At 40.9% G+C, this 15,582-nt stretch overlaps 1 protein-coding gene across 21 annotated transcripts in view; it reads left to right on the top strand.

Annotated features, from left to right (window-relative positions):
• The window catches only part of DTNB (dystrobrevin beta), a 310,883-nt gene that overhangs the window by 122,536 nt on the left and 172,765 nt on the right, over positions 1 to 15,582 (top strand). The window contains exon 9 of one of the 21 annotated variants that reach the window (XM_017527241.2): positions 448 to 567. The exons of the other annotated variants lie outside the window; for them this stretch is intronic. Coding sequence (XP_017382730.1) covers positions 448 to 552 — 105 coding nt within the window. The 3' untranslated portion in view covers positions 553 to 567. Of the gene's footprint in view, positions 1 to 447; positions 568 to 15,582 lie in introns of those variants that run through there. 21 annotated transcript variants of the gene reach the window in all.

The raw sequence follows: 15,582 nt of genomic DNA, 5'->3' as shown, positions 1-15,582 counted from the left end.
AAAAAAAAAAATGCTAATGCAGAGAAGCCACAAATAAAAATAAAGTTCCCCAAGTGATTCTATCATACAGCCAAAGCTGAGAGCAACTGATGGTGTTCATATGGCTTCCAGGTGGCTTCTGTTAAGTTGAAAGCAAGAGTCAAAGAAATACGTTAGTCTTAGGAAAGAACTTTGTGTGTGGTTACTGGCACATGGAATCAATCAACTGGAAACAAATAGATCAAAGGCGTATTAAGTTTCTGAAGAAATTACATTGGCAAAGAAATTATAAGCCTGAACTGAACAAGCCCTTAACTATTTGAGCTATAAAACCACTATTAAAAAGCAACAACAACAACCCTGAGAACTTGGTCTGGCAGGATAGGCTGATGGGTTGTGAAGGTCGTGCAGCCCCTTCAGAGGGTATGCCAGAGCCCACCTGGCCAAGAAGGCTATTGAATAAGGAAGAAACTCCTGCTCCGGTTCCACCATTGTATATTGGGAGCAGGAAGGGAAGGTGCAGACAGTTTGCTTTTTTGGTTCATAGATTGCATCTTAAGGAGTTCCACATGATCCTTATGAAGAAGACTATGCCATATCCAGAGATCCTGGATGCAGTGACTGAATCAGACCGCAGGTGTTCCACCTGGGCATGTGTGGCACAGTGGGAGGAGGTAAGGGTGCTCTCTGTGTAGGAAAAGGGAACAAAAATGCAGTTGGTGATTGAAGTTTCAAGAATATTCTTTTCTTAAATTCCACTGGAGAAAACTAGTCATATGGTCCCATGTGGCCACAAGGAGGGTATGTTGTATATTATCTATATATCACTTCTCAGCCGAGGTGGTTTGAAGCAGGCATGCCTCTTTATCTTTACCCTCCCACTGCTGATATACATTGACCAAATGGAATGGTCTCCAAAGGGACTGGCTGAGGTAGAAGTCCTCAGATGGAGTAGGCTGGGTACCTGCATGGATGGAGCAGAGCCCCTCTGCCAGCTTACATGGGACTCTAATATGAGCAGATATTAGCAAGTGGAATCAGGAACGTAGGGGTAGGGAGATTGGAGGTTGAATACAGAAGTCATATAGGCCTTGTTGAGAAAGTGAGATTTGAGCACACTTAGAAGTTTACCAGCAGGTATCTGGGGAAGAGCAGAGGTCGTGTTCAGTGTTCAGGCCCTGGGGTGGGAGTATACCTGTAAATCCAGGGAAAGAAGCCAGCATGGCCAGAATGAAATGAGCAGGATTGTAGGAGAGGAGGTGAAAACATTAATATGGGCCCATTGACCATTGTAAGGACTTTTACTCTGAGTGTGATGAGGAGTCTTATAGGGTTTTGAGTAGAAGAATAACATGATTTGATTTATATTTTTAAATGGTCAGTCTAGATGCCATGTAAAGGGTAGATAGTGGAAAAGAAAGAGAGGAGCAGAGAGACCATTTAGGAGAAGTTCTAATGATAATTAAGATATGGTAGGACAGTAGTAGAGGTTGTAAAAAGGATTGAATTATGGTATGTTGTAAAAATCAGCCTAATGGGTTGGATGTGGCTTGTGAGAGTGGAGGAGTCAAGGAAAAGTCTTAAGATTTTGTCCTGAGGATAGAAGGATGGAATTGCCATAGACTGAGGTGGGGAAGGCTGTGGATGGAGAATGTTTAGATGTAGGATCGAGGATGAACCTTGTTCACCCTTTGTTCTGGACATGTTGAACTTAAGTTGCTGATTAAATATCCATCTATATGGAGTTGTTGAGTGGGTCATTATATATGATGAGTCTGGAGTTTAAGAAAGAAGTCTGAAATAGAAGTATAAATCTGGGAGTCATTGGCATGTATTTAAAGCCATGAGACTGGATGATACTACTTATGATACCACTGAGAGAATGAGTGAAGATGGGGAAAAAAAAAGAAGAGGAAGAACAGACCCCAGAGCTCTTCAGTATGAGGACATCTGGGAGAAGAGGAAGATCCTGCTTCCAGTGAGGTGGGATGAAAGCCAGGAGAGTGTGTGTTCTGGAAAACAAGTGAAGAATGTGTTTGAGGAGGAGGAAGTGATCAACTGTGTCAAATGCTGCCGACAAGGAAGAAGGACTGACCCTTTGTCTAACAATGTGGAGATTGTCTGGAGAACACTTTCTGTGGAGTGGTGGGGACAAAAACCTGATTAAAGTAGGTTTAAGAGGGAAAGGCAAGAAAGATGGAGACAGCTAGGATAGATAACTCTCCTAATGAATAAATGAATATCTTTTTCTGACACCATTTTGTCTTTTTTTTTTTGAGACAGGGTACCACTCTGTTGCCCAGCCTGGAGTGCAGTGGTACGATCATGGATCACTATAGCCTTGACCTCCTGGGCTCAAGCAGTCCTCCCACCTCAGCCTCCTGAGTAGCTGGGACCACAGTCATGTGCCACCATTCCCAGATAATTTTTGTAGATACAAGATTTTGTCATTTTTACCAGACTGATCTCGAACTCCTAAGCTGAGCTCAAGTGATCTGCTCACCTCCACCTTCCAGAGTGCTGGGATTACAGGGATGAGCCGTGGAGCCCAGCCCTCAAACACCATTTCTAATAGTAGTTCCTATTGGAATTTTCAAGGACTCATGAATTACACTTCACTTTTCCTCCCCACAAGATGACAGCCAGGAGTTAGGCATCAGTCTGTTTGAGAAAGTGGTTTTAATTGTGGGGAAACAGTGGATTTACCTGTAGTCCCTGAATCAAATATACCCTCACTCAACTGCTGGTATTTCCAGCAGGGAGCAGATCTTGAACATTTATGGATCTGGGAGGAGAGGAGAATGTGTGTTCTGTGGAGTGTGCAGATCCCAAAAAAGAAAGGAAGGGGCTGAGCTGTGCATGTTGTTTCTTCTTCAAAACCAACCAGTCTGATTAGGAGACTGAGGGTCAGAGGGTCCCTTCACCTGGAAATAAAAGAGTGTACAGTAACTAAATAATATTAATTTTTGTTTTCAAACATGCAAGGTTATATCAGTCTTCTTTGAGACACTTGATAAATTTGAGTAACCTTGTCATCAAGACTGTGGTGCCCATAGTGTTCCAGTGACTTTTGCTACATAATAAGCCACCCCAAAAGTTAGTGACATGAAACACCAATCATTTGATTACACCTGCAGATAGAGGGTTGGCTTGTCTCTGCTCCATAACGTCTGGGGCCTTCGCTGGAGTGATTGAAATTCTAGGGTTGGAGGATGTGGCTTGAGTGGCCAGAGGGTTCTTCCCTCCCATGTCTGACTGCCCTGGGATGGGGAAGGGCGGGATCTGCTGGAACAGTCCCTGGGGCCACCTATGTGTGATCTCTTAATGTGGCTTGTGCTTTTCACAGCTTGGCCACACTGTGTCTTAAGAGACAGCATCCCGCCTTTCGGCCTGAACTGCCATCTTCCAGTAGTAATTCACCAAAATGACAAACACAGAGGGAAAGAGGAGAGGCACTCGATATATGTTCTCTAGGCCTTTTAGAAAACATGGAGTTGTTCCTTTGGCCACGTATATGCGAATCTATAAGAAAGGTGATATTGTAGACATCAAGGGAAGGGGTACTGTTCAAAAAGGAATGCCCCACAAATGTTATCATGGCAAAATTGGAAGAGTCTACAATGTTACCCAGCATGCTGTTGGCATTTTTGTAAACAAACAAGTTAAGGGCAAGATTCTTGCCAAGAGAATTAATGTCGTGTTGAGCACATCAAGCACTCTAAGAGCCGAGATAGCTTCTAAAACGTGTGAAGGAAAATGGTCAGAAAAAGAAAGAAGCCAAAGAGAAAGGTACCTGGGTTCAGGTAAAGCACCAGCCTGCTCCACCCAGAGAAGCACACTTTGTGAGAACCAATGGGAAGGAGCCTGAGCGGCTGGAACCTATTCCCTATGAATTCACGGCATAATACGTGTTAAAAAAAAATAAAAGACCTCTGGACTGTTAAAAAAAAAAAAAAAGACAGCATCCCTAGAGGAGGCAGCAGTTGTCTAGGAGAGCAGGGCCGAGCCGCAAGGCCTTTGTCCCCTGGCTGTGGGAGGTGTGCAGCCTCACTTCTGCTGTGTTCTGCATGAAGTGAGGAGTCACTGAGGTCAGCCTGGAATGAAGGGGAGGAGAACTGGACTCCACTCATGGTGCTGGTGATGGTCGTGGGAAGGTCACATTGCAAAAGCTCCTGTGTGATGGAGACATTGTTGCAGTGATCTTCTGCCCAGTATCTGTTTGGAAGTTATAATCTGTCCCACATAGAATAAAGCCTTGTAATCAGAACAAGGGTTCCCACATAGGTGGTTAATTTAGCCATAGTGATTATCATGTTTACCTATTATACTTTTTAAAGGAAGGCTTTATTAAAATAACTAAGCGTAATATTTACTAGGATTTTTATTACCGTATTTAAATAGTTTAGCTTTTCTTAAGTATTTTGAATATAATTGTTTTGTTTAGTTGGTTTTTTTCTTTTTTTTTTAAATCACTGTTAAATGATCTTTAACCTTAAACTTCCTTTTACTTGATCTGGGCATACATGCTTTTCTGATTTACTTTAAACCAAACTCCTTCCACGCCTGCCCACTTCCTTCCCTCCCTCCCAAACTCCTATTAATTGTGTGGTAAAATATATGTAATATAAAATTTACCATCTTAACCATTTTTAAGTGTGCAGTTCAGTGGCATTACGGGCATTCACGCTGTTTGCAGCCATCTCCAGCATCCGTCTCCAGACCTTTTTTATCTTTCCCAACTGGAACTCTTCAACCTTTCTTGATATGCAAGGAAGGCTCATAGCAAACATGTGTTCTTCTCTGCCTTCCTTTTGGATCTCTGCTTACCTTGGTCTTCACTTTACCAAAATAGATCTGACTGATTCCCATCTAGGTACTCCATGGCAGGAAGTCTCTCCCTGTGTTTGCCCATTTATACAAAATATGCTTGTACCACAGATACAGTTAGTAGAGGGCCTTTGTGGATTTAGTTATGTAACTGACTGGTCAGTGGTATGGAAATTTCACCTTTCTTCCCAGCAGATGGCAGAGTCCACCTCTTAACAAAGTTACCTATCCTGTTCTTCAGAATCTTCTATAAAGAAGTACGTTGGATTTCTTTAACAATCTCTGTTAAACAAATATTGCTTTACCTAAAAAAAAAGTCATTGGACAGCTTATATGTGCAGGGTAGTTGTTTGGGCATTAGTAAAAAGTGAGCCATTTAAGGAGTCAGAGCAAATTTTCTTGTGACAGATCTGGATCAGTTGAGGTTGTTGACTTATTTTGGTCAGAAGCAATGTTCGATTTCCATGTGACTAGTGTCCCTCTCCTCACACCTCTTGAATTATGAAAGATAATATGTATTCATGGGAAAAAGGTGTGCTTTCTGAGCATGCTCCTCTCCAGTTTTAAATAGCTACATGTCATAATTAAATGATTACTTTGTATAAAGTACAAAACTAACAGAATTTTTTTTAAAGTACAACACAATATCCCCACTTGTGGCAAGTGATAGCTAAGACATACACATGAAGAAATTAAAAACAAAATATACAAAATCAAGTCCTTTAACCCAGTGGCCAACTCTTCTCAAAGAAACTGCTGAGGCTGGGTCTGCTGTGGCCCCTGCCTCTGCTTTTGTCAGTCAGTGTTCTCATTTAAGCTGTCTGTCCTCTTGTCTTGGGTGACACCAGCATTTTTTCATGGTCAGTACCTCCTGCCCCAGCCTAGCTGTCTAATAGTCAGTCCTCTGCAGCTCAGTTCCCTTTAGCACTGCTGGTCCTTGACCAGCAAGCTGCCCTCACTTTCAGCTGCTTCTCTGCACATTTCTTTCACCTGCTGTCTCCATTGAAATTTGGCTGTCCTGGAAGAACTCCACTTCTCTGCAACCCTTTCCGGTGATGGTGATTTTTTTCTCTCACATCTCATGCATATTAGGGGTTGACATTTTTATTAGGGTGGCCATATAATTTATCATTGAAACCAGATCCACTTGGGAGTAAAAGGGGCACTGTTAATTATGCAGGGACAGCATACATAAATTGTGATTGTCTTGGACAAACCATTATTTGTGCTCACTGTTTTAACTTGTGCTTAAAATCGTGGAAATGTATTGTCTCAGTTTTTGTAGGTGGGAAGTCCAGGCTCTCTGCTCCAGGTCTCACTGAGCTGAAATCAAGGTGTTGGCTGAGGCTGTGGTTACCACCGAAGGCTTAGCAATATTAATATTAGCAATTTAGTCCTGCTAGCTCCCTACTGGCAGAATTTATTTAGTTGCAGCTGTGGTGGTGAGGTCCCCATTTTCCTACTGGTAGCCCACTGAGGATGACTCAGCTCTCAAAGGCAACCTGCAGTTTGTTTTCATGTGGCCCCCATAAGCAGTTTGCAACATAAACATTTGATTTCTTCTAGGCCAGATAGAATGCAGCTCTCTGATTTCCTTTCCTGCAACCAGCCAGAGAAATACTACTTTTAAGGGGCTCACCTGATTAGACCAGGCCTACCCAGTGTAATCTCCCTTTTGCCGTATAACATAATGTTATCAAAGGAATGATAGCTTATCGTATTCTTAGGTTCCACCTACACTCCAAGGGGAAGAAATCATACAAGGACAGAGTTCACTGAAGGTAAAAAGAATTCTGCCTATACTAGGATGGATTACTTGACTCCAGGAGTTTGAGACCAGCCTGGCCAACATAGTGAAACCCCATCTCTACAAAAAATACAAAAATTAGCTGGGTGTGGTGGTGGGTGCCTATAATCCTAGTTTCTCGGGAGGCTGAGGCAGGAGAATCTCTTAAGCCCAGGAGGCAGAGGTTGCAGTGAACTGAGATTGTGCCACTGCACTGCAACATGGGTGACAGAGTGAGACCCCATCTCAAAAAAAAAAAAAGTAAATTAACTTGAGGTAAAAAATGGATAAAGGACCTGAATAGATGTTTCTCTGAAGAAGATATATAGATGGTTGATATGTACATGAAAAGATGCTCAGCATAATCATTAGGGAAGCACAAATCAAAAACACAGTGAGATGCTGCTTCACACCCAGTAGGACAGCTAAATAAAAAAGACTGACCATAACAGTGTTGACAAGGATGTAGAAAAATCAGAACGCTTATACTTTGTTGGTGGGAATACAAAATGGTGTAGCCACATTGGAAAACAGTTTAACAGTTTCTTAGAATGCTAAACGTAGACTTACCATGTGATCTGAAAATTCTGCTCCTAGGTATGTACCCTTGGGAGCTGAAAATATATGTCTCCACAAAAACTTGTATGTGAATGGTCATAGCAGAAATAACCCAAATGTCCATCAACTGGTGACTGGACAAAGTGTAGTTTATCAATACAATGGAGTACTATTAGGTGACCAAAAGAAATGAAGTCCGGATATACACTGAAACATAAGCGAACATTGAAAACATGCTAAGTGAAAAAATCAGACATAAAATGTCACATATTGAATGATTCCATTTATGTGAAATCTATAGAATAGGCGAATGGACAGAACGTACGTTAGTAGTTGCCAGTGGATGGGGAGAGAGAGGAATGGGAAGTGGCTGCTAATGAGTATTGGGTTTCTTTTTTAGAGTAAAGAAAATGTGCTGAAGTTAGATATTAGTTATGGTTGTACAACTCTTTGAATATACTAAAAACCACGGAATTTTACAGTGGGTGAATCTTATGGCATGTGAATCATATCTCAATGTATTCGGCTTCTGCATTACTATAAAGGAATACCTGAGACTGGGTAATTTATAAAGAAAAGAGGTTTAATTGGCTCACAGTTCTGCAGGCTGTACAAGCAAGGCACCAGTGTCTGCTCAGCATCTGGTGAGAGCCTCAGGAAGTTTACAGTCATGGCAGAAGGCATAGCAGAACGAGAACGAGAGCAAGTTGCGGGAGAAGGAGCCACCTCATTTGAACAACCAGCTCTCCTGTGGACTGAGAACTCACTCATCACCAAGGGAGTGGCGATAAACCATTCTTGAGGGATCCGCCCCCATAATCCAGTCACCTCTCACCACAACCCACCTGCAACAGTGGGAATCACATTTCAGCATGAGATTTGGAAGGGACACACATCAAAACCGTATCACTCAATAAAGCTATTATTTTTTATTTTAAGTTGGATGGCTAGGGAATGCTTTTTTGAGGTAGTGACATTTAAACTGACATTGGAATGACTAACTTGAGGTTGGTAGTTGTGAATTCAATGTCAGACCAGTCAGCATAGCTGTGTATTTTACTCCCACCACACACTGTGTGGGTGGAGGCAGAGAGGGTTGAGTTTTGACGGAAAAGTATGACAAAGGGAGGGAAGTGGCAAGGAGGGGGTTTGAGTGTGTGCCAAGAAAATATAATATCGAATGTAGGCTTGTAGGAGAGAAATTAGGGCCACGAGGGAGACAAGGTAAAGATGGTAGGCTCAATGTAGTATATAGGTTCAGTGGGTTGAAGTATTGTTGGAGGCAGACTACTAGAAGGAATGTGCTAGAAAGACAGAAGCTGGTACGAGAGTAGGTGCTTGAAACTGAGATTTTAGGTAATATACAGTAACTGGCAATAAAATGTTGTATGTAGGAGATGACTGGAATGGTGGCCAACATAGGGTGGGAGAACAGCTGCTGAAGGAGGGGAGTTCAGAGAGGACATATGTATTAACAGATGTATTAGCTTCCTGTGGATGTCGTAACAAATTACCACCAACCTGGGGTCCTAAACCAACAGAAATTTATCCTCTCACACTGCTGGACACAAGTTTGAAATCAAAGTGTCAGAAGAGCCACACTTCCCTCTGCAGGCTCAAGGAAAGTATCTGTTTGTAATAGGATTCTCCAGAGAAACAGGCTCAGCAGGGTATGCACGTGCATGTGTGTGAGATTTATTATAAGGAATTGGTGCACCCAGTTATGGAGGATGACAAGTCTTAAGATCTGCTGGGTGAGTTGGCAAGTTGGAGACCAGGAGAACTGATGATACAGGTCCAATCCTGGTCTGAAGGCCTGAGAACCAGGAGAACCAATGGGTGGTAGTTCCAGCAGGCACAAGACCTAGGATGTGTTGATTTTTCAGTTTGGGTCCAAAGGCAGAAAAAAGCCAATGTCCCAGTTTGAAGACAAGAGGACTTCTTTCTTATTCGGGACTGGGTCAGCCTTTTTGTTATATTCAGGCCTTCAAATGATTGGGTGAGGCTCATCCTCACTAGGGAAGGCCATCTCTTTTACGTAGTCTACCAATATAAATGTTAATCTCATCCAAAACAGCCTAAAAGGAACACCCAGAAGAGCATTTGACCAAGTATCTGGGCTTCTCATAGACCAGTGAAATTAACACACAAAATTTATTTTTATTTTGAGATGGAGTCTTACTCTGTTGCCCAGGCTGGAATGCAGTGGTACGATCTTGGCTTACTGCAACCTTCCAGGTTCAAGTGATTCTCCTGCCTCAGCCACCCGAGTAGCTGGGACTACAGGCATGTGCCACCATGCCTGGCTAATTTTTGTATTTTTAGTAGAGACAGGGTTTCACCCTGTTGGCCAGGCTGGTCTCAAACTCCTGACCTCAGGTGATCCACCCACCTTGGCCTACCAAAGTGCTGGGATTACAGGCGTGAGCCACTGCACCCAGCCCCTTACACATACATTTAACATCACACTGTTCTTTGCCTCTTCCAGCTTCTAGCTGCAGTTAGCATTCTTTGATTTGTGACTGTATCATTTCAATCTCTGCCTCCTTGGTCACATTGCCTCCTTTTTTTTTTTTTATCTCTTCTCTATGTATCTGTCTGATATAAAAAATACATATGATTGCATTTTGGCCCCAACCTGGTAATCCAGGATAAAAATGCTTCCTCTCCATCTAGATTCTTAAGTTAATTTTGTCATAGAAGGTAATGTTCACACTTCTGCCATGTAAAGTAATACAGATTTCAGAGATTAGGATGTGGACATATATTTTTGGGGGCCGCCATTCCTTCCACTACAATCAGTGCATTGGAAAGATCAACTATGTAAATGTTGAAATCAACAAGAATTATGACAGTAGTAATGTTGGACTCCATGAAGGAGGGATAATTTGGGTTAATGATGTGGCATTCAAAATTGGTTTAAGGAAGAGGAAAAATCATCTGAGAGTGGCAGTGTGGCTCTAGGAGGATTTCTTCTCCACCTGGAGGTCTAGCTGTTTGAGGGGGTGAGAAAGAAAGCAGCTGCCCCTTGAAATGGCTGCAGGGAAGCCGAGCCTTCAAGGAATGCCAGGTTTCCTCCTAGTGCCGTAGGTGAAAGCAGTATTCAGAGAAACGGTTGATGCGTAAACCTCAGACAGAGGAGGGATTTTTGCCAATGATGGACTATGAAGAAGGGTTTTGAGAGCTGAGGATTAGTGAGAGAGAGTGTCACGTAAGGGGATGTACTGAGCCTCACGGAATAAAAATGCAGGTGAGAGTCTTGGATGTCTTATTTTTAAAAAGTATAACCTGATATAAAGGTCATGCTGGAATTAACCCCAGATAGGCAGATCATGGTGCTCTGGCAACGTGTTAGTTCAGAGGGTGTTGGTTGCCAGGAACATGCCTCCGTGTCCTGTTAAGAGATGAGAGTTCACTACTCTGTGCTTTCCTTATACTGGAGAGAAACTAAAAGGATCTCTGTGTCTATGGCGAATTGTCAATTAAAAGGCCTCAAGCTTCTTAAAAAAACAAACAAAAAAACAGGGTTCTGGGTTCCTCTTTTTACTCTTGTTGATGGTGTTACGGAGGTCTGGGTAGAAGTGCTCTGAAACTCTTCTGGTCAAAAGCTGACTTAGAGCTAAACTGACTGCTTCCTTGACCAAGGCCTGCCTTTGAAATTCGGGACTTTCTAGAGCCACTCGAGGGTTCGGGGGAATAGTCTTGGGTATTCTGACAACATTTATCAGAATTTTCAGTAGGTTGCTTGGGATGTTTTAAATATTGCCCCTTTCAATCATTTGAACATTGCCCAATTCTACTGTGTTTGGCTACACAATTTATTCATGAAACCACTTACAGCTGCAAAAATGCTGAGTTTAAAAGAACATTCAAAATGGACCCAGCTGTTTAAAAAGATGGATGCGATCAAATAAAGAATTGGTATGTAGTTTATGAAACAATAAGGCATTTTTTCAACTGTAGCCTGATTATTCTTAGAGAGATGACAGGGAGGTTTTTCCATTGCAGAGAAATGTATGACTTAACCTGAACCAAGCAGTTCTTCAAATGAGCAATTTCCTGTGGCAGTCATCACTTGGCCTCAGCCCTTTCTTCAACTTCAGATCTTTTTTTGTTCTTACAGATGGCCCCCAGAGTTGCACTGGAAACTGCATCTTCTGCTTCCATGTGTGGGAAGATCATGTGTTCTCTGTGACCCAGTGGTGTGAATTGCTTATCTGTTTCTGTATTAACTCAAATCTATCAGTGATTATTACCTGAATGCATTATGCTTTTTGAGATCTACAAGTACAGATTTAGGGTTAAACTCTTTCTCTAAATAAATTTAATCCATCTGTGTTATATGTTGCATATCTCCATTTAGTGACTACAAAATGTCCAGCTATGAAATATGCATGTTAGTTACTCATTAAGCCTTTGGATCGCCTTTGATAAGCCAGATCCTATGCTCCCCGGCATTCTGTCCCACACCTTCTTTCTGAATGTCTTCACACGGTTCCAGCTTTTACGTGCCCCTCACTCCATCCAAGACACTAATCAATTTCTGCAGTTCTTAATTCTAGCTCATTCTTGTTGTTTAGGTTAAGACTCCTACCTTCAGAGATCTCATGGACATTTCCCTCTTGAAGTCTTAACTGGCTGTTCTGTCAGTACGTGGTTCTAATAATTTTTCAGTTCATTTGCTTGGACTTCTAGGCAGATAATTACATCATCTGTAGGAAGCAGTAACCGGATCACTTTCTGATAGTCCTACCCCCTCTCACTTTTTTACCTCTTTGTGTTGGTAGGAACTTCTAATTTGGGGGGAAGCAGTGCTTCCCAGAATTTTCTGGAAAGAATCGTCTGGGCTGCTTGTTAAATATGCAAAGACCCAGGCCTTCACCTTTGGGAATATTAGTAGGTCTGGGTTGAGGCTGAGGAGTCTGCTTTGTTTGTTTTTTTTGCCCTGGACATTTTTTATCTTCAGAAAAGTTTGGAAAGCACTGTTTTAGAGCAGTGCTAACTAATAGTGGTGATAGTCTTTTATTGCTGCTTTTGATATGTCTGTACCATGTGTGATGTCAGTGGACTGCTGGCCCTTCTATTTTGACCTGTGGTAGCATTTATTTATGACAGCTCTGGAGCTGTGGTGTGTCCAAGTGTAGTCATATAGTCGGCTGTCTAAACAGTGCAGCGAGCTTTCTATGCTGGTATTCATTCAGAGACACCTCAGTTCCAGGCCCTGGAGAGTGCCGCCATACACAGAAGCACACGGGAGGTCCTCTTAGTCTTCCGAATCTCATATTTTCTCTAACTCCAGCCTGCCTTTCCTGGAATCCTGGCTGCCTGATGATCTTCTTCCATAGTATTTGTGTTCTCTGCTCCTTTTGGCTTTGGCTGACTAGAACTTTTGTTTACCAAAACCTGAAGTATTGGTCACACTCCTTCCTACTTCAGTTCTGCCATGGAACCTGTAACTGCATTTGAGTGCCAGAGAACTGTCTGCTGTCTGTATTCGAGAAGCAACTTCTAATACAAAGATGACTTATAACACGTGAAAATTTTATCTTACAAAGTAATGTTTTGAAAGCTTTTATAGTTATGTCTTTGGTCTGAGACTCTTATTTATATCTTCCACTCACGGGCAGCACTATGACAGTATTAAACTATTTGCAGTTGCCTAATACACTATATTTTCTTAGTTTTATGTCTTTGAATCTGCTATTCTAGCTGTCTTTATCTCCTCTCCTCCCCATCCTGTCAGCTTTCCCTTAACAACCTCTGTATATCCTTTAATTAGCTCTGGTATCACTTCTTTTTCTGATCCCCCAGGCTGATTGATGTGTCTCTTCATGGTCTACTATATCACACTGAATTCCTCTTTCAAAACACTTTTCACACTATTTTAATTGTCTTTATATAATCTGTTTGTCTATATATTTCATTAGATTATAGGTCCTTAGTTTATTTCCAGCCTTTATATCCCAATTACCTTTTACACATAATCAATGTTTATTAAAGAACTTCATGAAAATTACATTTTCCTCTTGTTTCAGTTTTAAATTACTTTTGATTTTGGAAATGTTCATTTTATGCCCAGCCAGCTTGCAAAAATGTAAGAGATTGATAATACTCAGTTTTGACAAGGGTGTAGAGAAGAGAACTCTTGAAGATTCTTGGTAGGAATACAAATAGATAAATGCGGGTGACAGAATTTAAATGCATGTAACCTTTGACCCAACAATTCCTCGTGTAGGAATTCTCCCAGAAAAAACTCTTGTGCCAAGTATACTAGGAGTTTTATGGAAGAGTATCACGGCAGCATTATTTGTGATAGCAAAAAAAAAAAAAGGAGATGGCCAAAACATCATTAGTAGCAAAATGATTAAGTTTATTATGGTATTCTGTGTGGTAGTCATAATAAGTGAAATAGATCTGGAAAGATCTATTTTATTTTATTTATTTAGTTATCTTTTGATACTGAGTCTCTGTTGCTCAATCTGGAATGCAGTGATGGAATCTGAGCTCACTGGAACCTGGGCCTACTGCGTTCAAGTGATTCTCCTGCCTCAGCATCCCAAGTAGCTTGGATTACAGGCACGTGCCACCATGCCCTGCTAATTCTTTTTTGTATTTTTAGTAGAGATGGGGTTTCACCATGTTAGCCAGGCTGGTCTTGAATTCCTGACTTCAGGTGATCTGCCTGCCTCAGCCTACCAGAGTTCTGGGATTATAGGAGTGAGCCACCATACCCAGTCAGGAAAGATCTATTTAATAATAGATAGGTAGTCATAATAAGTGGAATACATGTGGAAAGAGGTTCATATTGAATGAGAAAAGCAAGTTATATAGCAGAATATATAGTATATAGTATAATCTCATTTTTGTAAGAATAGATTTGATTTCATATGTTTATTATTTTTCTTATTTATGCATAGGAAACTGTCTAGTATGCAAAGGAAAAAAGCACTGTTTATCAAGTTATGCTATTTAAATTACTTGATTTTTTTCAATGATGTGTAATCTTCAGTATTCATTTAATTTGTCTTCCCCTGGAATGTCTGAGTTGTCCCTTTTTAAACTAGCAAGTCATATATAATTTCTTTTTATGAAATATATCAAGCATACAGAAAGACTTTATTGGGCTTTTAACATTTTGCTTGATTTGCTTCAGATCTTTTTTAAAAAAATAAAACATTACGGAAAAACTTCAAGCTTTCCGTATCTTCCAAACCCATTTTCCTCCTTCCTCAGAGATAACCTTTATTTTGAATTTGGTGTTTAGCATTTCCATTTCTGTTTCTGTTTTTAATTACTCATATGTATGTGACCATTAATGACTTATAGCGTTGTATCTCATGTTTTTAAACTTCATTAAAATAGCATCATGGTGTATATACTCTACGACACTTTCCTTTTTTCACCTGCATTCTTTTTCAAATGATCTCCACGCTGATGTGGCTATTTTCAGTGCAATATAGAATCCACACCTGTTATCCTCCTATTGATTGACATTTAGCTTGTTTCTAATTTACTACTTTTCCAAACACAGCTTCAGTGGACTTTCTGGTACAGGTCTTCTGGTGAAGCGTGGAGAGTTTTTCTGTGGTCTGTTGTTAGGAGTGGAATCCTTGGGATGAGAGGAATGTACATTTTCAGTTTTATTCGGTATTGCTAAATTACTCTCCAAGGTGGCTTTACTATTTTACACTCCTACCAGCAATATATGAGTTTTACTTCTGGGCAATATATTACCTTTAATTCTCTTGTAAAGCAGTAAAATTCTCAACAAATTTTTGAAAAAAAAAAAAAATGAGACCATGAACTGCTGGTTAAAACTGTCTAGAGAAAAGAAATTCTGTCTATGATATTAAACTAATGTTTGATAGGACAAGTCAGTACTCAGTGCAGCATTTTTCCCTGTTGTGTATACTCCGACGGGTGCCAACATCCACTCTGCCCCCCTGCCTCCATTTGAATGCTTCCCACCCAGGCTAAATTGATGACAGCTCAATTAGGAGCAAGCCTTGGCCTTGAACTTTGGCCAAAAGCTTTGTTTTTCCCTATACATATTCATGGCCTTTTCAGTTTTAAAGTATCAGCATTTCATGTAGCGATTATTCTTATTTCAAGGGTACCCCTTTTAGCCCTCTTTTTTAAAGAGGTCTTCTTAAAGAGATGTCTTAAAAGGTGTGTATGGAACCATACATTGATATCGGCTATCATGACAGATCTAGGAATGTGTCAGTCTTATTGATGTTGAATTCTAGCAAATCTTTATATTATTTTTTTCTTGAAAGGGAAGCCAAAGTTATTTGCCGTTCAGCACAAGATGCTTCTGTCCTTATGTAGCTATTGCTGAACCAGTTGGAATAAGAGTGGTTTCTTTTTCATGGGTTAAGGGGTTTTTGTAATTTATAAGCATGTTTCAGAAGCCATATGTGAACAAATTA

The sequence above is a fragment of the Cebus imitator genome, unplaced genomic scaffold (genome assembly GCF_001604975.1).
Source record: "Cebus imitator isolate Cc_AM_T3 unplaced genomic scaffold, Cebus_imitator-1.0 Scaffold1, whole genome shotgun sequence".
Taxonomy (NCBI): domain Eukaryota; kingdom Metazoa; phylum Chordata; class Mammalia; order Primates; family Cebidae; genus Cebus; species Cebus imitator.
Note: the sequence above shows the minus strand (reverse complement) of the source record. Positions and strands in the feature narration are given on the sequence as shown.